The sequence below is a fragment of the Gopherus flavomarginatus genome, chromosome 11 (assembly GCF_025201925.1).
Source record: "Gopherus flavomarginatus isolate rGopFla2 chromosome 11, rGopFla2.mat.asm, whole genome shotgun sequence".
Classification (NCBI taxonomy): domain Eukaryota; kingdom Metazoa; phylum Chordata; order Testudines; family Testudinidae; genus Gopherus; species Gopherus flavomarginatus.
Window position 1 is genome coordinate 52,200,560 of NC_066627.1, and position 25,253 is coordinate 52,225,812.

The 25,253-nt window shown below is 57.8% G+C and overlaps 2 protein-coding genes across 3 annotated transcripts in view; both read left to right on the top strand.

Annotated features, from left to right (window-relative positions):
• LOC127031020 (uncharacterized) overlaps positions 1–25,253 on the top strand; it is a 217,037-nt gene that overhangs the window by 141,328 nt on the left and 50,456 nt on the right. The gene's annotated exons all lie outside the window — the stretch shown is intronic.
• Positions 2,673–25,253, top strand: part of LOC127031000 (balbiani ring protein 3-like) — a 38,521-nt gene continuing 15,940 nt past the window's right edge. The window contains exons 1-7 of the mRNA XM_050917678.1: positions 2,673–2,748; positions 5,585–5,731; positions 11,349–11,489; positions 14,633–14,791; positions 21,647–21,811; positions 23,735–23,902; positions 24,234–24,377. Coding sequence (XP_050773635.1) covers positions 2,673–2,748; positions 5,585–5,731; positions 11,349–11,489; positions 14,633–14,791; positions 21,647–21,811; positions 23,735–23,902; positions 24,234–24,377 — 1,000 coding nt within the window. The remainder of the gene's footprint in view (positions 2,749–5,584; positions 5,732–11,348; positions 11,490–14,632; positions 14,792–21,646; positions 21,812–23,734; positions 23,903–24,233; positions 24,378–25,253) is intronic.

Here is a 25,253-nt window from a genome sequence, read left to right on the forward strand (position 1 = left end):
CCTGGCCAGAATGGGGTAAGCGGCATCCCAGGGACTGGTCCCATTCACCCAGCACCACCCTTTGATGCAATGCTCTTCTGCCGTCAAGGCCCTGTCCTGTGTGGAAATGGGTTTTTCTGGACATGCCTCTCACAAACTCATTACTGTGTCCCTGACCATGTAATGGGGTCTCACCGGAGGCGCTTGCATTGTTACAGATAAAGGGATGTGGCTACTTCAAACCTGTTCCCCCTCTAGTCTGGCTCATTAGCCGGTGCCTGAAATGCAGAACGTTTCCACACTGTGCCCGCAAACAGCCTGCCCCGGCACTCCTCACCTCCACCCACTCCATCGGGCACCAATCAGCACGCTGAGGAAGCGTGTCGGTGTGTGCAAAGCAGGGTTTGCTCTTGTGCACTGGAATCTCAGTGTGGCCCAGTCAGACTCAGGCAGTGCTTGTGGAGATGTGACCAGCCCGGGGGAGAGAGTTGGCTGCTTGGAGCAGGGCCTGTGTCTTCCCCTGGCCCCACTCAGAGCAGGGTGCTGAGGATTGCACAAAGAATACAATCAAGGTGTGCTGCCCTTTGCCCTTCAGGATTATTTTCTCCCTCATTTTCTCAGATTTTCACAGAGTCTTTTGTAGACTGTGGGTGCATTTGTGTCACGGAGTCCCCGGGCGATGCTCTGGAACAGCTCCCCACCAAGCCAGTCAGGACTTTGGGGAGCCTCCTCTCCCTTGGAGCAGACTTGTTCAGGGCAAGAAGCTCACACGGCTTCACCTCCTGGGTCTCTCCTTGGAGCATTCAGCATCCTCTGCCCCTCCGTGCGCTTCCCACAGTGAGCCTGTCCCAGCGGGGTCCTAGGGAAGCCACAGGGTCCTGCACCCTCACTTTGCAGTCAGACTTGACTCTCAGCCAGCCAGTAAAACAGAGGTTTATTCGATGACAGGAACAGGGTCTAAAACAGAGCTTGTAGGTACAGCGAACCAGACCCCTCGGCCGGGTCCATTCTGGGGGGCAGTGAGCCAGACCCCCCACGTCTGCACTTCACTCCTCGACCCCAGCCAGCTCCAGACTAACAACCCCCCCCAGCCCCTCCTCTCTCCTCAGCTCCTTTCCCGGGCCACGAGGTCACCTGATCTCTTTGTCTCCAACACCTTCAGTTGGCACCTTTGCAGAGGAGGGTCCCAGGCCATCAGTTGCTAGGAGACAGAGGGTCAGGCATTTAGGTGCACTGGCCCTTGCTCTGCAAGATACTTAAGAACTGCCATGGGGACACTGAGGCACCAACACAGTATTCAGAGAAAACATTAAGAACATTCCCAGTTCGTCACAATTTGCAACACAATTTGCATGCACAACTCCTGCAGTTACATGCACATGCATGAGAAATGCAGCTAGATGCCCCGCCAGCTATTTGGCTGGGCACATATCACCACTGAACACGCATCCTAACACCTGGGCCCAATTGCATCCCCTCTTATTCTTCATCCATGGGCAAGGAGAGGCCAGGGAAGGGTGTCTGTGTTCCCCACAGTTGGCTGGATTGTCTCGACCTCCTTCCAGCACAACACCTCTCAGCCCCTGGGCAGTAGCAATCCGATGGCTGAGGTGTTCCCTCGGGATGGGGTCTCGGGCAGGCACCGGGTCAGTCTGAGATCACACAGACAGTGGGACCATGACCATAGCATTCAGGTTCCCTGCACACAGGAAAGACTTCGTTTGTATCCTACAGGATTGAAACAGGATCCGGATGCAGATCTGCTGGTGTCTCATGCGCAACCCATTTGGGTGACTCCCAGGGTGGGCAGGCCCCACTCCCCCATACCAGAGTCTGACCTGTGAGGTCCAGGCTCAGACCATCCATAGACCCAAAGCTTTGGCACATGCTTTGCCAGACTGAGGCCAAACGGTTTTCATGAGGCCAAGGAAACCGTTTTTGCTCCCATGATCTCTCTGTTCTGTGACACCATTTCGTGTCTCCTCCAAGGCCCTTCAGGCCTGGCCACTAACATTATGCTTCTCAACTGTCACGTTAAAGGGCCCCACATCGCTTTGGTCTTTGTTTCAGTTCTGTTTATTAAGGATTTTCCATATTCACCGAACCCCAAGCGATCAGAGCGACAATATAATACAGCAGTGCAGAGAGCCCACCAGCTTGGACTCCCTATAGACAAGCATATGGCATGTCAGAGTATAACCCAAATCCTTATAGTTTCTGAGCCCCCCAAGGGAGAGCAATGGGGCTGGAGCAGAAGTGGGGTAGAGAGGCATTTGGCACGAGAGCGGAGGGGGATTCATGCAAAGAAGGGCTGCCTGAGACCTGCGCCAGGCACCAGGGCCTGCACCGCTGCAGTGGGGCTCTGCCCTGAGCCCACGACATGGAGCAGCAGGATTTGAGGGGCAGGCCCAGGCTGCAGATGGTCACACTGACATGCACCCCGCTGCTAGCTGGCCGATAAACCTGTTGACACAACCTGGCAGGGCATCCAGCATGGGATTCTGCGAACTCCCCCTGCTGTGTTTGTGCTTCTCCCAGGCTTGGCACTGGCTGGGAGCTGGCCTCTGGCAGGATGCTACAGGTCAACACATGGAATCCAGCCCTTCCCCCTGCTGGCCCCACCCCACCCATGCAGGGTTTAAATCCCCACCTAGGTCAGGCCTGGGTGCTCAGAGATAGCCCCTGACAGCACCATGAAGTCAGGTACCATCTTCCTCCTCCTGGGGCTCCTCGCCCTGGGGAACGGCTCATGGAAGAAGGAAAAACGCGGTGAGTGGTTTGCCTTGTTCCTCTGGCCCAGGGCAGCCGGGGTGGGTGTGAGGGAAAGAGCAGTGTGCAGTCAGGGTGCTATGCAGGCCATGGCGCTGGAATAACTAGAGCCCAGCAGCAGCTTGGCCTTCGATGGCTGGTTAATGAGGAGCTGCATAGTCATAGCCCTGCATGGTGCTGACGTGGGCTCAGAGGAGGAGCAGCCACATGCTGCCCATGGAAATGCACCCTGCTTACAGGGTTGCCTTTCCGGCTGGGCCCTTGCCCAGGGACCGGGCCACGCATGCGATAAGATCTGCCCGGAGCACACTCCGCACGTGCAGTACGCAGCCCCGGTGCACAGCCATTGGGCTAGGCAAGTGCACACAGGTATTTACATCTGTAAGTTGCAGGTGGAAGAGCGAGGCCAAGGTTTGAACACCTCAGCCCAGAGCCTCCCAGCCCCCAGGACTGGCCATGCTGACAGCTGCGGTCAGGTCTGGGTGGCACTGCACCAGCTCAACCTGGTAAGGCTGGTTTTTAAGAGGCATAGACATTTTTGCCACCTGGCTTCACCCCCTGCTCAGAGCAGGGACCAGCACAATGCTGTAAACACAGGAGCTCTGTCCACGCTCTAGCTGCCAGCCTGGCTTCCCTAGCCAAGCTGCACTAGGGGAACAGGCTCTTCTGGGTTTCAGAGGGAAAGAATTGACTAGACAGCAGTGGATTCAGCAGTGGAGAATAGCGAAGATAAGGGCTGTATTTAAGAAAGGGGAAAAAGGTGATCCTGGCACATACAGCCCCTTTAGCCTGACCTCTGTAGAACATAGGAGTTTAGAACAAATCGTGAAGGAAAGAATAAAGACATGGAGGTAAATGGAAAATGGGATAAAGTGCACCACGGGTTTACCAACGGCAGATTGTGCCTGACTGACCTAGTGTCTGATAAGAGAACTGATTCTCTAGACCAGGGAAATGTGGAAGATCTAATCTAGCTGGACTTCAGTAAAGCATCTGACACGATGCACCTAGTTACACTGAAGAAGATGGGATTAGCAAAAGAACTGTGGTGTGGGAGAGGAGCTGACGAAAGGGGAGATGACCATGGGTTGTGCTGGAAGGGGGAAGGCTGGGCTGTAGGGAGGTTCTTGGTGGAGCTCCTCAAGATTGGTCCCAAGACTGATCCTAATTTGATATTTTGATTGGTTACGTTGGCACAGAAAGTAAGAGTGAGCTAATGAAATTTGCTGAGACATTTTGTTTCAAATGTAGTTAATTTAACAAAAATAAAGGTAAAAAACCACCTGGAAACTGAAGGTTTTGCACTACCTGAAATGACAGTGTGTATGTGTGTGTGTTGGCCACTGAACCGAAAGCTCCATCGTTCGCCCAGCACTAGCCCGAAGGTAGCACAGTGCGAGAACCAGAGACAGCGCCAATGGCTGAGGGGCCGGGTCCTGCTGCCACTGATGTCGGGGGAGCAGGACCAGGCCCTTCCATCTCCCACACGTGTCAGACCTTAGGCAGGCAGCAGGTTCTTCCCTGGCAAAACCCCAGGGGGACCCACAGGGAACTAGGGTGAACTCAGAACATCTCCGCTCGACCCTCCTGAGGCCTGGGAGAGGCAACATTGGCCTTTCACTGCAGGCTGTTTACCTTCAACGGGCCAGGAGCAACTGACACACAGCAGCCCAGTCACACAACTGCAACAGAACCGCGTTCTGCTCCGCTGCAGCTCCCCACGGTGCAGGCCTGGGATGGCGTGGGTTAATGGGCTGAGGGCATGGACATGACGAGGGGGCTTTAGAATAGTTAATAAATATTTACCTGCCTAAACCTTACAGCAACTCCCTGCAGCGTCCTGCCATGCCTCCCTTCTCTTGGGGTAATGACAGTCCTCTTGAGCAAGAGCCCCCAGCTTCAGGCACTTGGCCTCAAGGATCTGGCCAGGACCCTGCATTCCCGGGGCTGGGTGGGGAGAGCGCAGCAAGGCTAGCTGCTCCCCTCCCAGCAGAGCATTCCCTGCAGTTGAACAAGGTCAACAAGGACAAGTGCAGAGTCCTGCACTTAGGAAGAAAGAATCCCATGCACTGTTATAGACTAGGGACCGAATGGCTAGGCAGCAGTTCTGCAGAAAAGGACCTAGGGGTTACAGTGGACAAGAAGCTGGATATGAGTCAACAGTGTGCCCTTGTTGCCAAGAAGGCTAACCGCATTTTGGGCTGTATAAGTAGGGGCATTGCCAGCAGATCAAAGGATGTGATCATTCCCCTTTATTCAATATTGGTGAGGCCACACCTGGAGTACTGTGTCCAGTTTTGGGCCCCCCACTACAAGAAGGATGTGGAAAAATTGGAAAGAGTCCAGTGGAGGGCAACAAAAATGATTGGGGGTCTGGAGCACATGACTTATGAGGAGAGGCTGAGGGAACTGGGGTTATTTAGTCTGCAGAAGAGAAGAGTGAGGGGGGATTTGATATCAGCCTTCAACTACCTGAAAGGGGGTTCCAAAGGGGATGGATCCAGACTGTTCTCAGTGGTGGCAGATGACAGAACAAGGAGCAATAGTCTCAAGTTGCAGTGGGGGAGGTTTAGGCTGGATATTAGGAAACACTATTTCACTAGGAGGGTGGTGAAGCACTGGAATGGATTCCCTAGGGAGGTGGTGGAATCTCCTTCCTTTGAGGTTTTTAAGGTCAGGCTTGACAAAGCCCTGGCTGGGATGATTTAGTTGGGAATTGGTCCTGCTTTGAGCAGGGGGTTGGACTAGATACCTCCTGAGGTCCCTCCCAACCCTGAGATTCTATGGTTCTATGACTGTCTCCTCCAAGTGACATGGGCTCTTGTCTCCTGCACAGCCACAGCTAAGGACGGTGAGTGTCCGGCCGAAATGAAGGGGCCCACACGCCCCCCTCAGGCCTACTGTCTCTCTGACGAGTCCTGCCCAGGGAACGAGAAGTGCTGCAGCCAAGGTGACAGGAGAGTCTGCATCCTCCCAGATTCAGGTACTGGCCGATCCCTCTACGGGCGGGCAGGGGAGTCTCTTCAGCCCTGCCCCAGAATAAAGCACAAGGTGGGGGTGGGGCTGATGAGACAAAAGCAGCTCTAGCACCATCACAAGGGGGTCTCTGCACAGAGACGTAGCGGCTGGTGGAATTCTTTGCCTGGATGGCGCTAAAACCTGTCAAGATTAGGGTGATCAGCTCTCAGGCTTCGAGGCATACGCTGACTGTTAGAAGGGTCAGGAAGAGATTGCTCATCCCCCACGTACTGCCCTGCTCAGCTGGACAGATACACTGTGGGTTGTTTGTCTTTCTCTGGAGCGTCAGACGCTGGGGAGTGCCAGAGGCAGCATCAGAGCAGGGGCTGGGGAGACTCGTCTTTGGTTAGTTAGGAATCAGCAAAAAGAAAAGCAGCTCCGGAGGTTGGAAATCTGCAGCTGTTCTCCCGGCTCACCAGTCTCCGGCCCCATCACCGTGCGGCGATGTGCCAGGCCCAGGAACGGCTCTGAAGAGCTCGCTTTGCCAAGCTGAGAGCTTTTCTCTCCTGACAGGTTGCGGGGAGCTCTGGGTCCCACAGCCATTTCAAGGACATGTTCCCTGCAGGGTCCAGCTCAGGCGCCGCTGAGCTGTACTAAAGGGGGCTCCAAGGGGAGGGTGGGGAGTGAGGCCGTGAGCTCTGCACCAGGGCGCTGGGAACAGAGATCCTCAGGGCTCTCGGAGAAACAGCTGCCCACGATCAGCCAGAGCCAGGCCCAAACTGCGATGCCCCCAGACTACAGCAGCTCCTGCCAGGCGGCGTGGGGGGAGCCTGACATTGTGTCCTGCCAGCTGAAAAGTGCTGTGTTTTGGCTCTGGCCCTCTGGTCACAATAACCCGCTACCTATGATGCAATGTAGTCATTGCCTCAGCTCCTGGCTCACAGTCCCCAGGTCCTTCCCTCTGCAGGGGAGGCCAAGGGAGACGTGTCCAAGCTATGCTAGCCAAGGGGCAGACTTCAGCTTCTGCCAATCGGTGTCAGCAGACCCGGTCCCTGCAGGAAGGAGAGTAGGGGAACCCGCCTAGTCTGGAAACGGCATCTCTTGATACTGGCCACAGCTTCCCTGGACTTCAGGCTCTCTCCTTCCCGTCCTTGGGAGCTGCTGTGCTCTGTTGCGTGTGTTCACGACATCACCATGCCCATTAGAACAGCTGTGGTTACTGTGACGCAGCAGGGAGCGGGATGGACTGACCTGGGAATGTCATTTAATTTTACTGGGGCTGTCTGCATGGGGGAGGGGAGAGCAGGGGGTGACTTTAGGTGAGGGGCAGTTCCTGAGCCTGTAACCTGAGCCAGGAGGGGGGTGGGGCAGGGCCGGCTTTAGGCCAATTCAACCAATTCCCTTGAATCGGGCCCCGCCTCTAAGAGGGCCCCACGCCCAAGCCCCAGTACCACGGGCAAGAGCTGGTGCACTGTACTGGGGTGGCCTGGCTTCCCCAGGGGACAATGTAAAGGCCCTGGGGCTCCAAGCCCTTTAAATTGCCACCAGAGCCCCGCAGCTGGAGCCCAGGGATAGGGCTGCGGGGCTCTGGGGGCTATTTAAAAAGTCTGGGGCTCCCGTTGCTTCTACTGCCCCGGCCCTTTAAATAGCCCCCAGAGCCTCATCATTTCCCCAGGGCTCCCGTGGCTATTTAAAGGGCCAGGGTGGTAGAAGCAGGGTAGCCCCAGGCCCTTTAAATAGCCCCCGAGCCCCGGGCTGCTGCTACTGCTACCCCGGTGGGGGAGGGAGGAGGAGGGCACACTCACTGTATAGGGTGGGCTGTACCCCCTGTACCTGCACCCCCTGCCCGCAGCCAACCCCTGCTGCACCTCCTGCACTGCCCACATCAGCCCCACATCCCCTGCCCTGCCCGCACCAGCTCCTGCCTGCAGCCAGCTCCACAACCCCTGCCCTGCCCGCAGCCAGCCCCTGTCTCCAGCCAGCCCCACACCCCCTGCCCTGCCCGCAGCCAGCCCCTGTCTCCAGCCAGCCCCACACCCCCTGTCCTGCCCACAGCCAGCCCCTGTCTCCAGCCAGCCCTTGCTGCACCAGCCCTGCACCCCCTGCCCTGCCTGCACCAGCCCTGCCCTGTCTCCAGCCAACCCCTGCCACACACCCCTGCCTCAAGCCAGCCAGTCCCATGCTCCTGTCTCCAACCCCGTCAACCCCTGCTGCACCCCCCACCCCGTGGCCCTCCCTGAAGCCAGCCCGCCTCACACACCTCCTGTCTCCAGCCAGCCCCGCACCCCTTGCCCTGTCTGCAGTCAGACCCTACCTCCAATCAGCCTCTGCCCTGCCTCCAGCCAGCCCCATGTCCACTGGTGCCCTGCAGTTCCCAGGGCAGTAACCTTGCACACCTGCTTCAATGAGAGGGGCAGGGAGCAGCTGGGACCCACACATGTGCACACCCTAGGGTGACCAGACAGCAAGTGTGAAAAATCGGGACGGGGGTGAGGGGTAATAGGATCCTATATAAGAAAAAGACCCAAAAATCTGGACTGTGCCTATAAAATTGGGACATCTGGTCACCCTAGCACACCCCCAGGGAGTGGCAGGGACCCACAAGTAAAACGGAGCTCATTTCTAGTTCAGGCCCCTCTTTTAAAAAGAGAACTTTAGGGAGGGTTAACATACATCCGTATTTTCCCGGACATGTCAGGCTTTTTGGTTCTTAAATTGCCATCCGGGAGGAAAATACGGACGTACAGTAACCCTATTGGTACAAAAAATACATACTGTGGCACATCCCTTAAATCAGAACTTTTTATAGGAAACTGGTTACTAAGAAATTAAAGGCTTTTTTTAATGTTTTTTTTAAGTCATCCCTGTCAGGGCCCTGCCAAAAATGTTCGAATTGGGCCCCGCACTTCCTAAAGTCGGCCCTGGTGGGGGGAGTAGACACCTTTGCCCGGGAAACTGGACAAATGGAGAGGGGGAGAGCAGGATGGGGAGAGATCCAGCTGGAGGGGGGTTTGGTTTCAGTTTTGGGCTGGCTGGGAAGAGGCAGGGAACCCCAAGTCTGGGGTCTAAGATCCTTGCCCCCCAGAGGGACCTGGCTGGGGGGCAGGGCCAGCGCAACCACTAGGCAAGCTAGGCAGTGGCCTAGGGCAGCAAGGGGTTGGGGGCGCTCAGGGCCATCCTCAGGCATAGGCAGCTGCTAGGGCACCTGAAAATTTGGGGCACCACTGGGTCTTAGTGTCCACCCTACTGGCCCTTCCTCTCCCTGTTCTGACCCTTCCTGCAGGCTCCTGGGAAGGGGATCCAGTAGTTAAGAGAAAAAGTCTCCAGCCTGCCAGAGCTATTAACACAACACTGAGACCATTCAACAGGCATTTGCCAACCCCCAGGTATCTACTGTCAGTTTCTGAATATACTGACAAAACCAGTTGTGCGTCACTGTAATGTTTACTCAGAACATGTCAGTCTGCAGGACCTTCGTTTAAAATTTGTTTTAAAAATATTTCATTAGTCACGGCTGGACAAAGAGTTTCCCTTTCTTTACTTCTGACTATCTGATGAACTAGTTTTAAGCAAAATTTGTTCCTTAGTAAGATATAAAATCCTTTGTGATGCCTAAAATCTTTGGAAACATATTTTTTAAAGTTGGTGAAATTTCATAAACGTGTATTGTTCTGGAGATCACACACAGTAAATTAGTGTCCCTTTTTCTAAAAGCAATGAACATTGTTATGAACACACTAAACCTCTGTGACTGATTAATTTAAAATAATGTCGGTTTCAGTGAGTTACATATGTAGTAATCTGGAATGAGTACATTTAAGAGTACATTTAAAATATAAAATCAGCTTAGAAATAGCGGTTAAGAAAATATAAAACAGAGAAGAGCTGCATCATGTATTCCATAATATTTCATGTTGTGTTCAGCAGGACAGCTGACTCACCCTTACTACAAAATTTTTGCAAATAAATGTCTGACAAACTTCAGGGCATATCAAAAAACCTGTGGTTGACATTTTTTTCCCCCAAGTTTAGTGCTTTTAATTAGGTACCTTCTGTGTGTCCATTCTGCGGGAGGGAGAGGGTACAGGGCTCTCTGCGGGGAACTGTGACTCCACCGTGAGGTGGCCTGGGCGTCTTGTTATTCTTTCTGCCTTGTCCCTTCGCACCCCGCCCCCACTGGGCTGCAAGCTCAGGCTGCCATCGGGCATAGGGGCACCAGTTTAATAATACTACACAGGGCCCCATAAATCCTAAGGACAGCCCTGGGAGCACCAAAAAGTGGTGCCCTGGCTTGGCAGGGAGGAGCCATCTTCCAGAGGCACCGGAGAGCCAGAGCGTTGGCTTGTGGGGGCGGCGAGCCCCAGCCATGGAGGAGCCAGCACGGCGCAGGGGGGCAGGATCCTTGCAAAGGCGGCAACACCTCTAACAGGAAGCAGCCGCGCCCCTCACCCCTCCTGCCCGAGCTGTGGCATGGCACCCCCCCCAGGGGGCTCCTGCGGGCTGCAGCAGATGCATGCGGGCAGAGGCCCCCGTGCATCCCCAGCTCCCCCTTTGCTAGGGTGACCAGATATCCTGATTTTACAGGCACAGTCCCGATTTTTGGGTCTTTTTCTTATATAGGCTCCTATTAACCCCCACCCCCGTCCTGATTTTTCACACTTGCTGTCTGGTCGCCCTACCAATCGCCGCACTTGGGCTCTGCGGCTCCCGGGCATGTGAGCCGACAGCAGGGCGTGGGGCCCTGAGCCTGCTCCAGGAGGGGCAGGGGCAGCGGTGGTAGCTCACACTCCTGGGAGCTGCAGAGCCCGAGCACGGCGAGGGGAGAACCGGGGGGGGAGGGGGCGGGCGCGCACAGGGGCCTCTGCCCACATGCATCAGCTGCAGGAGCCCCCAGAAGGCGGCTCCTCCCTGGCGAGCTGCTGCAGCGGCCCAAGCCTGGCAAAGCCAGTGAGTGGACTCGGGGCGGGGGCTGCTGGGGTGGGGTGCGGAGGGGAGGGCTCATGGGGGGGGCTGTGCACCCTCTAGGAGAGTTCAGGGGGTGGGAAGGGGGGAACTTGGTCTGGGGAGCAGCCCCTGGGCAGTCTGGCCCTTGGGGTCAATAAAGGCTCATTGGGATTTGCCCCTCAATGAACAGATGTTACGGGGGGGTGGGGGCAAGGTGGAAGTTTCGCCTAGGGCACAAAATATTCTTGCACCGTCCCTGCGTGGGGGGTCCTGATTGTACCTACAAGCCCTGCTTGGGACTGTGTTCCTGTCATCTAATAAACCTTCTGTGTTACTGGCTGGCTGAGAGTCGCAGTGAATCGGTGAGGGGGGGTGCAGGGCCCTGACTCCCCCACACTCCGTGACAGTTACTCACACAGGTGTGCTACATTTTCACGCTGCACCTGGTGCTCATTCTGTAGCCGCTCTGGCTGCTCCAATGAACATATCACACACACCAGGAACTCTTTCTTAGCAGCAAAGTGACAGGAGCTCTAGGGAGATCTGCAGTTCCACAGCTGATAGCCACACGGAAAGGCATTGCATTGACATATACCTGCCAGGCCTTCACCTATTTGACCGAGCGACGCACACCCCAGAACTGGGCTGTAAGTACACATGGCTTGACAAATTCCCTGTGCTTTTTCCTTCTTTCCCAGTGCACCCTGGGTATTGCTCCAAGCCAGACCCAGGCCCGGTCACCATCTGTCTTGTGAGCTGCTCCGACGACACGCAGTGCTCCATGGACGAGAAGTGCTGCGTTATCGGCTGCCACAGAAAATGCACCAAAGCTGAGCCAGGTAAAATGCTGCAAAGTAACTCAGGGGGCTAGCGGCAGGCACCACGGCCCTTTTCTCTGGGCCTAGCACGGTCCCTGCATCAGCCTGGTGCAGCAGGCTGGATTTCCAAACCAGTGAGGCCATGATAACATGGACATTTCGCACTTACAGTTGTGTGCTGCATTCGTGCCGTCAGTCACGGCAGCCGGCCGCTCATGTGGCAAATCAAGCATGTTTGCCAACCCCCGGACCCAGTTTGCATGTGCAAACATGGTCACTGTGACATGACCTGGCCTTGCAGCTGTGTACCTGAACCCTCTGGAAATCGCTCCCCCCTCCTCGTCCCACAGCAATCCTGGGCTGACAGGCTGCACTCGCTAGCCACCCCCAGGGCTGCACTGCAGGGAGGAGTGAGAAAAGCCTCTTTGAAAAACAGCACATGGCACAAGTGAGCGACTTCGTCCTTAAAAGGCTGCTGCTTGGCGGCGGAGGCAATGCAATCCAGACTCTCCATGTATTCAAGGCCTCTCTTCTCCTTGGCCAGGGCTCTCCAGTGAGCACAGATGGAAATGCAGGGGGAGGGGGATCACTGCAGCAGCCCTGTGGGGCAGAGAAGGCCTGTGCCCATGGGAGGAAGTCCCCACTCCTCCCGCTACAGAAGTAGCTCTGGGTCGATAAATGCCACTGCACACTGGCAAGGCCTCCACAGCCGCTGGGATCCAGCCAGTCCGGCGCCCTCCCCCCGTGCAGGCAGAGAGCCCAGCGGGTGTGATCAGAACCCCCAGCCCAGCCAGCTGCTTTCGCACAGGCAGGACTTCAGTCCCGAGCAGCCCCGTTGCCTTCAGTGCAGCTTCCTGGGTGCTTGACGTGAAGCAGGTGTCAGGTGCTCTGCTGGCCCCGGGCCTTGGGCAGCAGAACCTAAGGAGCTGCCTAGCCAGGCAAAATGCCCAGCGGGAGGTCCTTGGGCTGGGCTGATAGTGATTAACGGAGGCTTTTGCAACCCACTGAGCACTGCCATGCAGGAGAGATGGGTCAGTATGACCCCAGTCCTTATCTGGGTCCAAAATCCTGCAGCTCCCCAGCCAGGGCAGTTTGATTAGAACCAACAAGGAAAAAGCCTCTGCACCAGCAGCTTCTAGGAGCCAAGCATCTCCCACACGGTCACGCCATTCTGCACCTGAGCCGGCCTGGCCGGGGCTTTCCCCCCTGGGAGCCGACAACCCCGAGGTGCTTCTCAGGCCAGGGTGGGGAAGGCCCTGCCCGTTCACTGACTCGGCTACACTGGACTCTGACTCTTTTCCAGCCTCCCCTGGCGTTTGTCCCAAGAGGAAAGTGTTGCAACCATTTGCTCCTTGCAACAACAAGTGTGATAACGACAGGAACTGTACTGGGAAACAGAAATGCTGCTTCACCGGCTGTGGCCTTGACTGTGTCCCCCCACAAGCAGGTGCCCTCAGCACTGCCCTGCCACCTGCCCAGTCCGGAGAGGGCTGGGACTGGACCAAACAGACTCCAGAGGGAGGCAGTGTTACAGGTGAAGAGGGGCCAGGACTCTAAGTGCACTGGGCGGGGCAGGGGGGGATGGTTGGTCCTAGGCTGGCCCATTTCTCACCAGATCCCCCCTGTGATGAAGTGGGACTGTTCTTAATGTTTCCCCTAATACTGTGTGGGTGCCTCAGTTTCCCCTATACATTTCTTAAGTCTCTAGGTGGTGGGATAAAGGCCAGTGTGCATAAATCACTGACCCTCTGTCTTCTAGCAACAAATAGCCGGCGCCCTTCCCCCTGCAAGGAAATAGCTAGAGGTGAACCAAAAGATCAGGTGACCTCCTGGCCCAGGAAAGAGACAAAGGACAGAGAGGAGGGGCTGGAGGGGGTTTGGCAGTTTGGAGCTGGCTGGGGATGGGAATTGAGGGCAGACGTGGGGGTCTGCCTTGCTGGGCCCCAGAATGGACCTGGCTGAGGGGTCCCATTCTCTGTACTGGCAAGACCTGTTTTAGACTGTTCCTATCATCTAATAAACCTCTGTGTTACTGGCTGGCTGAGAGTCACGTCTGACTGCGCAGTGGGGGTGCAGGACCCTGTGGCTTCCCCAGGACCCCGCTGGGGTGGGCTCGCTGTGGGAAGCGCACGGAGGGGCAGAGGATGCTGAATGCTCCAAGGAGAGACCCAGGAGGTGAAGCCGTGTGAGCTTCTTGCCCTGAACAAGTCTGCTCCAAGGGAGAGGAGGCTCCCCAGAGTCCTGCCTGGCTTGGTGGGGAGCAGGTCCAGAGCATCGCCCGGAGACTCTGTGACACCCCCACCCCCTAGAGAGTCCCTGCCCTTCTGCAGTGAAGCTGGGTCCTTCCATCCCTGGGAGGGGTGATGCCGCAGTGACTGGGACAGCTCAGGAGCAGCACATGCCTGAAGCCAGTGCTGGGTGCAGCCACGACCGTCCGTCAGTAACAGGTCAGGTTGCCAACCCTCCAGGATTGTCCAGGAGTCTCCAGGAATTATGTCCTGTGATGAAACCTCTAGGAATATGTCCAACCAAAATTGGCAACGGGCGGAGGGAAACCTGTGTTTTATAGGCTGTTTTTAACAGCGCCTCTGCACTGCAGCTTTGTCAGCTCAGCAATCACCTGCACTAGCTGGAGGGGTGTTCTGAACTCGCTGGCATTTCCTGTGTGCTGGGAACAAGGGCCCAGGGTTATTTATTAAGCCTAGACCTGAAAGCTCCCTCCTGCTGTGCGAGGTGTGACTGTAACTAGGCCGGAATTAGCCAAGGCAACCGTCATGCGCTGGGGAGAGCAGGGGCTGCATTAGGAGCCCAGCGTTCACTACCAGGCTCCTTTAGACCGTCCCCTCGGGCTGTGCATTTGCAGGAGCTGGTGTGTGCAGAGATGGATGCACACCAGCCAGCCTGCTTGGTGCCCCAGTGCCAGGGTCGCTGCCGCAGTGGCGGGTGCAGATCCTCGGTGATGCAGGTAGCTGGTCATTTGCATGCGCCTCTTTCGGAAGGAAAGTACCTCAGTGTCTCCACCAGAGAAAGGAGTGATGGTGCCTGGGGCTAGTGAGTACCACGTGCTACCACGGTGTTATTGCCACTAGTAAAGGAAACTCAGCGGGCGGAGGGCGGTTCTGTCACCCCTGGCGGTTGTTCCTAGGGCCCCATTTCTGTTGCAGGGAAGCCTGGGATGCCAAGGAAGCGTGGCACCTGCCCACCCAACCTCATGAAGTGTCTCTACACGGAGCCCCCTCTGTGCCTCAACGACACCAGCTGCCAGGGGCGGCAGAAATGCTGCTACAACATGTGCCGGTTCCGCTGCGTGGACCCGGAGGAAGGTACCAGAGATGGTGGGCGGCACCACTCGTGCTGTCAGCACAAGAGCTAGGCACAGTTACTGGGGCAACCCCCCGGTCCACTGGGTGAGGGCAAATGGTGGCACCCTCAGCTGCACCTGGCCCCAAACAAATCCCCACAAATCACCTCTCTCCCCATCCAGCACTGGGCTCATCCCACTCCACAGCACAGGGATCCACATCCTGCCCCCCAAGGTCCCCGCCTACTGAGAGCAGCTTTTTTACCCCCCAAGGTGCCCCTAAAGACCTGGGGAAGAGCCTGCGATTAACGCCCTGCCCTGGCTGCAATCCCTGGCGGGCAAAGGGCACTGGCCTCCATTGCCCACTGGCACTGCCTCAGCCATTAGCAGCAAATTGGTTGAGGGTGGCACAAAGTGGGCATGGATTAGGGTAGAGGGAAGGCAGGAAGAATGAGTGCTGGGCCGAAATTGGGGAGAGAGGAGCTTGGGCAGCAGGGTTAAGGCAGGGGGCTGAGACCACCAAGGGCAGGTGGGGGGTGAAGGCAGGAGGCAGCCAGGGCAGGGGGTGAAGGCAGGGGGCCAAAGGTAGGGCGTGAGGGCAGGAGGCAGCCAGGCCAGGGGGTGAAGGCAGGAAGCAGCCAGGGCAGGAGGCAGCCAGGGCAGGGGTGTGATGGAGTAGGGGCTGTCTGTGTGGCGGATGGGAGAGCCGGGGATGTCTTTAGGGGAGGGACAGGATCTTTAAGCCTGTAACCTGAGCCAGGTAGGGGGGAAGGGGTTAGGACCTTGGCCCGGGAAGCTGGACAAAGGAATCGGCCGGCTGGAGGAGGGGCAGTTCAGTTTCGGTTGTGGGCTGGGTGAGGGGTATTCAGGGGATCCTATGCTGGACCCAAGCACCCTGAAACTCCAGAAGGACTCAATGGAGGGGTCCTTACTGTGCCTGCAAGCTCTGCTGTAACCTGTGTTCCTGTTGTCCAATAAACCTTCTGTTTTACTGGCTGGCTGAGAGTCACTGTGGGTCCCAAGAAGAGGGGTGCAGGGCCGGACTCCCCCACACTCCGTGACAACTGGTGGCAGAGGTGGGATATACTGCACCCCGTGGACGGCGCTTCCTGCAGTAAGTGACTGGGGAGCAGTAAAACGAAGGGGTGGTTAACCCCTGGGAGTGTGTGCCCAGTGAGAAGGACTTTGCAGTAACAGGGTCCCCCGGGGGATTGCAGCGAGCGGTCCCAGGGGCGGAGGAGTCTGCAGCTCGACCCTGGCAGAGAGGTGGTGACCTCACGAAGGGCTGGTGCACTAGGGGTCCCCCTGGAAAACGTGGGGAGCGGCGAGCACCCCGGCCTGTGAGTGGCCAGCAGGAAGATGTATGCCAAGCGGCGCAAGTGCGACCTGCTGGAGCTGTGCAAGCAGAGGGGGCTGCGCCCGGGGAGATGCACCAAGGACTAGCTGATTGCCCAGCTGGAGCAGGGAGACCGCATGAATGAATGGAGCCGTGTCTCTGAGGGAAGCAGCCGGGCAGATGCAGCGCAGGCACCAGTGTCTGTCCCCGCTGGGAGTGGTCAGCCGGCAGACAAGGGCTTCCCGAGACCCCCCCTTCCTAGGCGTAGGGGAAGGGCGGGGAGGAGCCCAGTGTATACCGAGGGCACCGTGACACCCCCGGCCAGCAGGGGATCCGCCCGGCGAAGCCCACCCCCCAGCAGGGGATCCTCCCGGCAACGCTCGGCATCCGTGGAGCGGACGCGGCTGGAACATGACAGGGAGCTGAGACTGGAAGAGCTCGAGTTACAGAGGCAAGAACTGAAGGAGCGCGAGATCCAGCGTAAACATGAGCGGGAGGAGAAGGAGAAACAGCGTAAACATGAGCTGGACCTGGCCTGGCTGAGGAGCAGTGAGGCCCCGGCTGCGGTGAGTGAGAGGGGACCCAAGCCTACAAAGAGCTTTGATAAGCACTTGCTGCCCCGGCGTAAGGAGCGGGAGGACATAGATACCTTCCTGACGGCCTTTGAGAATGCCTGCGAGCTGCACAGGGTTGACCCTGCAGACAGGATCGCAGTTCTCACCCCCTTACTGGACTCCACAGCCGTGGAGGTGTACAGCCGACTGAAAGGGGCGGAGGCAGGGGACTACGAACTGTTCAAACAGGCCCTGCTCCGCGAGTTTGGGCTGACTCCTGAGATGTACCGGAAAAAGTTCCGGAGCTAGCGTAAAACCCGTGAGGTCACATACCTACAACTGGTCAACCGGGCGCAGGGGTATGCCCGCAAGTGGACAGCTGGGGCCCAAACTAAAGAGGACCTGCTTGACCTATTCATACTGGAGCACCTGTACGAGCAGAGCCCGTCCGACTTGAGGCTGTGGTTGATGGACCAGAAGCCAGAGAACCCGCAGCACGCAGGCCAGCTGGCCGACCAATTTGTGGACAGTCGGGCAGGGGATGGCAGTGAGGAGTCTCGAAGGAGCAGGCCTGCCTCAACGCAGAGAGAGAGTCACCATGGGACCTCCCAGCGGGGGCCTATAGAGAACCCCCACCAAAGGGGAACATCCAGCGTCAGGTCCATCCAACCCACTTGAGGGGACCCACTAGACATGGGCTGCTATCACTGTGGCCAACGAGGTCACATACGGGCCCAATGCCCCAAGCTCAGGGACAGACCAAGCAGACCCAACCCGCAGAGGGTGGACTGGGTAAAGACCCAGTCGGAGGAGGGGCAACGTTCCCAGGAAAGGGGGGCTGGCAACATACCACCTGTGAAGGAGGGAGGAGGTCCCCGGGTCAGCTCCTCTGGGGGGCTGGATGCTCCAGGCTCTGGGTTTTTGGTTTACAGGGTGGGCGCAGGGCTGCCCCTCCAGACAGAGTGCCTTGTTGCCCTGGAGGTAGATGGGAGGAAGGTCACTGGGTACTGGGACACGGGCGCAGAGGTGATGCTGGCCCGGCCCGAGGTGGTGGCCTCAGATCGGATGGTGCCTGACCCCTACGTGACCCTGATGGGCATGGGCGGGACCCCATTCAAGGTGCCCGTGGCGAGGGCACACCTGAAGTGGGAGGCCAAGGAGGGCCCCAAGGACGTGGGGGTACACCCACATTTGCCCATGGACATGTTAATGGGAGAGGACCTCGAGGACTGGCCTAGTAACACCCAGAGTGCCCTGGTCGTGACTCGCAGTCAGAGTCAGCAAAGGGCACTGCGCCCTGACAACAGGGAAGGGACTCTGCCCGAGGTGCAGGATCCTAACCTGGTGCGGGGGGAAAGCCCAGGGACACGGCTCAGAGAGGCTGGGGCTTCAGACCCAGCCAGCGAGAGAGAGCCGGTCCCCATCCCTGTCCCAGCTGCTGAGTTCCAGGCCGAGTTTCAGAAAGATCCCTCCTTGCGGAAGCACAGGGACCGGGCTGACCTTAGTGCGGTACAGACCATGAGGAGAGGTTGCAAGGAGAGGTTCCTGTGGGAGAAGGGGTTCCTGTACCGAGAATGGGCTCCCTCAGGGGAAGTAGAGTCATGGGGGATCAGGACGCAGCTGGTGGTTCCCCAGAAGTTTCGCCACAAGCTACTGTATCTGGCCCATGACATCCCTCTCGCAGGGCACCAGGGAATCCGGCGCACCAGGCAGAGGCTGCTACAGAACTTTTACTGGCCTGGGGTATTTACCCTAGTCCGACAGTACTGCCAATCCTGTGACCCCTGCCAGAGGATGGGGAAGGCCTGGGACAAGGGGAAAGCGGCTTTGAGGCCTTTACCCAACATAGAAGAACCTTTCCAGAAGGTGTCCATGGACATAGTGGGACCTCTCAGCAAGACGACCCGGTCAGGAAAGAAATACATCCTGGTGGTGGTGGATTTTGCCACTCGCTACCCCGAAGTGGTGGCCTTGTCCTCTATCGAAGCCGACACAGTGGCAGATGCACTGCTGACAATTTTCAGCCGGGTGGAGTTCCCCAAGGAAGTCTTAACGGACCAGCGGTCCAACTTCATGTCAGCCCTGCTCCGGTGCTTGTGGGAAAAATGTGGGGTCCGGCATAACTGGGCCTCAGCGTATCACCGCCAGTCCAACGGGCTGGTGGAAAGGTTCAACGGTACGCTGAAGATGATGCTAAAAACATTTATGAACCAGCACCCACAGGACTGGGACAAGTACTTACCTCACCTGCTGTTCACGCACAGGGAGGTTTCCCAGGAATCTACCGGGTTTTCGCCTTTCGAACTGTTGTATGGAAGGCGGGTAAGGCGGCCCCTGGACCTGATGAGAGACGAATGGAAGGAGAAGGCCACTCCTGATGGAGAGTCAGTGGTGGAGTATGTCCTGATCTTCTGGGAAAGACTTGCCGAGCTCATGGGCCTGGCCAGGGAGAATCTGGTCCGAGGCCAGAGGAAACAGAAGGTCTGGTATGACCGCACGGCGCTTGCCCGCACCTTTGCCACAGGGTATCAAGTGAAGGTTCTCATCCCCGTGAGGAAAAACAAACTCCAGGCTGCCTGGGAAGGGCCCTTCAAGGTTATCAAGCAACTAAATGAGGTAAACTATGTGGTGGAGCTGTCGAATTGGGCACATCACTGTCAGGTGTACCATATGAACATGAGGAAGCCATACTATGACAGGGGGAATGTGGTGTTGGCCATGTGTGGACATTGGGAGGAGCAGGGAGATGGTCCCTTAGTGGATCTATTCCCTGGGACAAAAACTGGTTCTCCCCTGGAGGCGATTCCCCTCTCTGATCAGCTGACCCCGGGCCAGCACGCTGAGATCAGGGGGGTGCTGCATCTATACCGACAGCTGTTTTCCAACCAGCCTGGACACACTAATTTGACTGTCCACAGGGTGGAGACCGGGTCACATCCCCCTATAAGATGCTCCCCTTTTCGGGTCACTGGTAAAACTGCCCAGGACCTAGAAAGAGAGGTCAGGGAGATGCTGGCTTTGGGGGTGATCCAGCCGTCTTCCAGCCCTTGGGCCTCGCCAGTGGTGCTGGTCCCCAAAAAGGATGGGTCAATCCGGTTCTGTGTGGACTATCGAAAACTCAATGCCATCACTGTATCTGATGCCTACCCCATGCCCAGGCCTGACGAGCTCCTAGACAAGCTGGGAGGCACTCGGTACCTCACCACCATGGATCTTACAAAAGGGCTACTGGCAAGTGCCACTGGACGCAGATGCCCTGCTGAAATTGGCCTTTATCACCCCTCTGGGGCTCTACGAGTTTCTGACCCTGCCCTTCGGCCTCAAGGGAGCGCCGGTCACCTTCCAGCATCTGGTGGATCAGCTACTGTGGGAGATGGAGAGTGTTGCCGTGACGTATATTGACGACATCTGCGTCTTCAGCCAAACCTGGGAGGACCACATGTCCCAGGTTAAACAAGTGCTGAACCGACTCCGGGAGGCTGGGTTAACCGTAAAGGCTGAGAAGTGCAAGGTGGGGATGGCTGAAGTATCTTACCTGGGCCATCGGGTGGGGAGCGGCTGCCTAAAGCCGGAACCAGCCAAGGTGGAGGTGATCAGAGGCTGGCCCACTCCCCAAACCAAAAAGCAGGTCCAGGCCTTTATTGGGATGGCGGGGTACTATTGAAGGTTCATGCCCCACTTTAGTGCCATAGCCGCCCCCATCACTGAGCTGTGCAAGAAGGGGAAGCCAGACAAGGTAGTTTGGACCGAGCGGTGCCAGCAGGCTCTCCAGGCGCTGAAGGAGGCTCTGGTTAGTGGCCCAGTTCTGGCAAACCCAGATTTTGACAAGCCCTTTATGGTGTTCACTGACACCTCAGACACGGGACTGGAGGCGGTGTTAATGCAGGAGGATGAAAAGGGGGAGAGACACCCCATCGTGTACCTGAATAAGAAGCTGCTACCCCGGAAGCAAAGCTACGCAGCCATCAAAAAGAAATGCCTGGCCATGGTGTGGGCCCTTAAGAAACTGGAGCCATATCTCTTTGGGCGACACTTCACCGTGTACACCGACCACTCTCCCCTGACCTGGCTGCACCAGATGAAAGGAGCCAACGCCAAGCTCCTGAGGTGGAGCCTGCTACTGCAGGACTATGACATGGACGTGGTCCATGTGAAGGGAAGTGCCAACCTGATAGGGGACACGTTGCCCCGGAGGGGGGGCCCTGAACTTCCCCAGGTCACTGGGCAGAGTGACCCCGCTCAGTTCAGTCTCAAAGGGAGGAGAGAAGTTGTCACGGAGTGTGGGGGAGTCCGGCCCTGCACCCCTCACCCTGGGACCCACAGTGACTCTTAGCCAGCCAGTAAAACAGAAGGTTTATTGGACAACAGGAATGCAGGTTACAGCAGAGCTTGCAGGCACAGTCCGGACCCCTCAATCGAGTCCTTCTGGGGTTTCAGGGTGCTTGGGTCCAGCATAGGATCCCCTGAATTCCCCTCACCCAGCCCAAATCCGAAACTGAACTGCCCCTCCTCCAGCCGGCTGATTCCTTTGTCCAGCTTCCCGGGCCAAGGTGCTAACTCTCTCCCCCCTACCTGGCTCAGGTTACAGGCTTAAAGATCCTGTCCCTCACCTAAAGACATCCCCGGCTTTCCTATCCCCCACACAGACAGCCCCTACTCCATCACAAGGGGGATGAAGGCAGGGGACAGCCAGGGCAGGGGGGTGAAGGCAGGAGGCCAAGGGTAGGGGGTGAAGGCAGGGGACAGCCAGGGCAAGGGGGTGAAGGCAGGGGGCAGCCAGGGCCGGGGGTGAAGGCAGGAGTCCAAGGGTAGGGGGTGAAGGCAGGGGTCCAAGGGTAAGGGGTGAGGGCAGGGGTCCAAGGGCAGGGGATGAGAGCAGGAGTCCAAGGGCAGGGAGTGAGGGCATGTTGTTCTTTTTCCTCCCATGGGGATGTCATCTGCCCACCCCGCATCTCACATCTCTGCCCTGTAACCCCTTGTGTTCCAGAGAAATCCGGCATCTGCCCAGCTGAGGCCCCAAAGGGCAGCTTTGATCCTTGCTTTTTCCGCTGCTCCGAGGACAAGGACTGCCTGGGAAGCGAGAAATGTTGCCTCCTGAGCTGTGGTGCTGGCTGCCTGGAGCCAATGCAGGATAAAGTGTCCTGGCAGCCAGGTACAGAGCCCTGCGGTCACAGCCAGGGCCCCCTGGCCACCCTTAGCTGAGCCAGCAGGAGGCATCAGTGAAGGATCAGGACCTCACCCCCAGACCTGCCCTGGGGGATCTTGACTTCCCCAGGCCCCGGGGGCTCAGTCTCAGCAAAGGCTGGGCTAGGAGTCGCTGCGCTGGGTGGGACGCTCTGTCCACCAGGAGCTCTCAGCCGGGGCCAAGAGGTGGCAGGTGCTAAGAACAATGGCTGAGAGTGGAGGGGGCAGTGTCTGTGGGTGCAGGCAGGGCTGGCGAGGGAGGAGACAGGAGGAGTCCGTGGGGAAGACAGGCTGAGCAGAGAGGGGCAGGAAACAGGACCCCAGGACGACACCAAGGCTGCAGAGTCCCTCGTGCTGCCCCGCTCCAGGCTGCAGAGCCCCCAGCCCGCAGCAGGAGGTGACCCAGGACCCTGGCCAGAAGATCGCTGCTGCCACTGCCCCCCCCCCCGCCATTGCCGCTTTGGGGCGGGACTTAGGAGAACACCTGGGAAAGGAGCGAGGCCACTGGACAGCAGCTCAGGGGTTTGGGGTCTGAGGAAGGACAGCAGACGCTAGGCCCAGCAGTGTCGAACCCCCAACCTCCCCGCCTGCCCTGACCCTCTGGGGTGGGCTGGAGATGCTTAGCCCCCAAGGCAGGCAGCCCAGTTCTGACGTTCTCCGGTGCCAGGCTCATGTTTAACATCTCGCTTCTGCCGCACAGACGGGGCAGCCTGGGCAGGGGGCCGAGGGCTGGGGGGGCCACATCCAAGGAGGCACTGGCCACAAGGCTCTTAGAGCTCTGGCCTCGGGCCCCCCGCCCTTAGTGTCCCTCACGCCCGCTGCTAGGCATGAAGGAAAGGCCCCGCAGCTGGGTCCGTGAGGAGAAGCTGCAGGGGATCCCAGCCCCAGGGGTCTCACCCAGAGAGGAGAGGCGAGGGGAAGTGAGAGCTTTGGCAGTTCGCCCCGTCTGGGAAGCCGCCCAGAAATGACAGCCCAGGGGGCCCTTTGCCGGCATTGTGCACCCTGCCAGCATCTGGCGGGAGCCCTGGAGCAGGGACACTCTCCCCCAGGCACCGTTAAACCCTACTGAGGCATTCAAGGTGCCTGTAGAAAGGCTCTCGTTCTCGGTCTGTGGAATGCTCCCAATTCCTGTAGTGGAAGGTTGCCTGGTCAGCGCTGGGCCTTTAAAAGTCCGGTTGGTGGTGCAGCGGGGCTAAGGCAGGCTCCCTGCCTGCCATGGCTCCAGGCAGCTCCCGGAAGCAACGGCATGTCCCCCCCTCCAGCTCCTATGCGTAGGGGCAGTCAGGGGGCTCCGTGCACTGCCCCTGCCCCAAACGCCAGCTCCACAGCTCTCATTGGCTGGGAACTGCAGCCAAAGGGAGCTGCGGGGGCGGTGCCTGCGAATGGGCAGTGCGCAGAGCTGCCTGGCCATGCCTCTACGTAGGAGGCAAAGCGGGGACGTGCCGCTGCTTCCAGGAGCTGCTTGAGGTGAAAGCGCCTCCCAGAGCCTGCACTCCGCCCATCTCATGCCCCAACCCCATCACAGAGCCCTCTCCCACACCCTGAACTCCTCACTTCTGGCCCTGCCCCAGAGCCCACAGCCCCAGCTGGAGCCTTCCCCACTTCCCCCACAGTCTAGCCTCCTGAGTCAGCCTAGTGAAAATGAGCAACTGAGTGAGGGTGGGGAGAGCAAGCAACAGGGGGGGTGGGGGTGGAGTGAGTGGGGGCATGGCTTCGGATAAGGGCCGGGATGGGGTGGGGTCTTGGAGGGGGGGCATGGGCAGGGGGCAGGGCAGGGGTGTTTGGTTTTGGGGGAGTAGAAAGTTGGCAGCCCCCCTGTAGTGCCCTAGAGGCTCCTGCCCTGTGGACGTCTCTCGGACTTTCCCACGAAGGGTCTGTTCTGTGCCCTCAGATATTTGCCAGCTGCCAGCCCAAGCGGGTCTCTGTGATGTCTACTCCTTCCGGTACTTCTACAACGCCACCAGCCAGAGGTGCGAGCAGTTCTTGTACCGCGGCTGCAGGGGAAACGCCAACAACTTTAAGACAAAAGCCGAGTGTCTCCAGGCCTGTGCACACCACGGTAAGGCAGAACATTTCCACGCAGCTGGCTCTGCCTGGGGGTCCCTGCGCCCCTGCCCCAGGATACCAGGGACACCCCCAGCAGGGCCCTGCTCATTGGAATCAATGGATCCTGAGGGGTGAGAAGGGCTCAGGCCCCAGGAGTCTGGGCTGGAGCTGGAAGCAGAGGTGAGGCCAAGAGCTGGAGCAGGGCCCGGGGCAGGGGGATGAAGAGGAGAGAGGGGGCAATGTGGGAGGGAAATGGGGCCCTGGCTCACTCTCCCATGGGGCTGTGAGGCTTTGGCTGCATGTGGGCGTCTCAGCACCGCCCGTGTGACTGTTCTGTGCCCCAGAGAAGCCTGGCGAGTGCCCAGCCGTAGCACAGGGACAGGCTGGTGCCTGTGACAAGAAATGCCGCCACGACGACGACTGCCTAGGTTCCCAAAAGTGCTGTGGGAACGGCTGCGGCTCCGAGTGCACCTCAGTGACCCCAGAAGGTGAGAGCCGCTTGCTGCTGAGGGGAGGGCAGGGCTCACAAAGGTTCCCCTCAATGCATGCACATGCACCCCGAAGTGCCCCCGGCTCCCAGGGAGGGTAGGCTGGACTCTCGCTGAGCTCTCTCCTGGAGGGCCACACGGTTCTCTCCGGCCCCTGGGGGAGTCAGCACTCCGGATATGGAGCAAGGGCAGCGGGACTGTGCTCAGTGCAAGGGAGTGAGGAGGGGGCAGGGCAGGTTGCTGGATTTATTTTGGTTAGGACTGTCGTTGTCAAGGTGCTCCCTGTCCCAGGAGGCAGGTGGACATGCGAGAGGCCAAGACCAAGCAGGGGCAGGGGTTGGGCTAGGTCCAGACAGAAGGCCAGAGCCAGGGCCAGGTCAGCCCATTTCCTGCAGGGACACCCTTATCCCCACCCAGGGCTGCAGGCCAGGGTCTGATGCCTCGTGACCATGTATCGCAGTGAGCCTGGAGTCTGCCTGGCATTGAGTTTTTTATTTTAATAGCCTATCACTATCATCATCCTGGTCAGGTGGTCGGTAATAGATCCCTACTGCTATATTCTTATTATTCAAACATAGGATTACTGTCCATAGAGATTCTGTGGTACAGTTTGGTTCATTTAAGATTTTTACTTCATTTGATTCTACGCTTTCTTTCACATATGGTGCCATTCCCTCTCCAGCACGACCTGTTCTGTCCTTTTGATATATTTTGTACCCTGGTGTTACTGTGTCCCGTTGATTATCCTCATTCCACCAAGTTTCCATGATACCTATTATATCAATGTCCTTATTTAATACATGGTGCTCTAGTTCACCCATCTTAGTATTTAGACTTCTAGATCCTATCACTCACCCCCATTGGTTTGGTACTAAT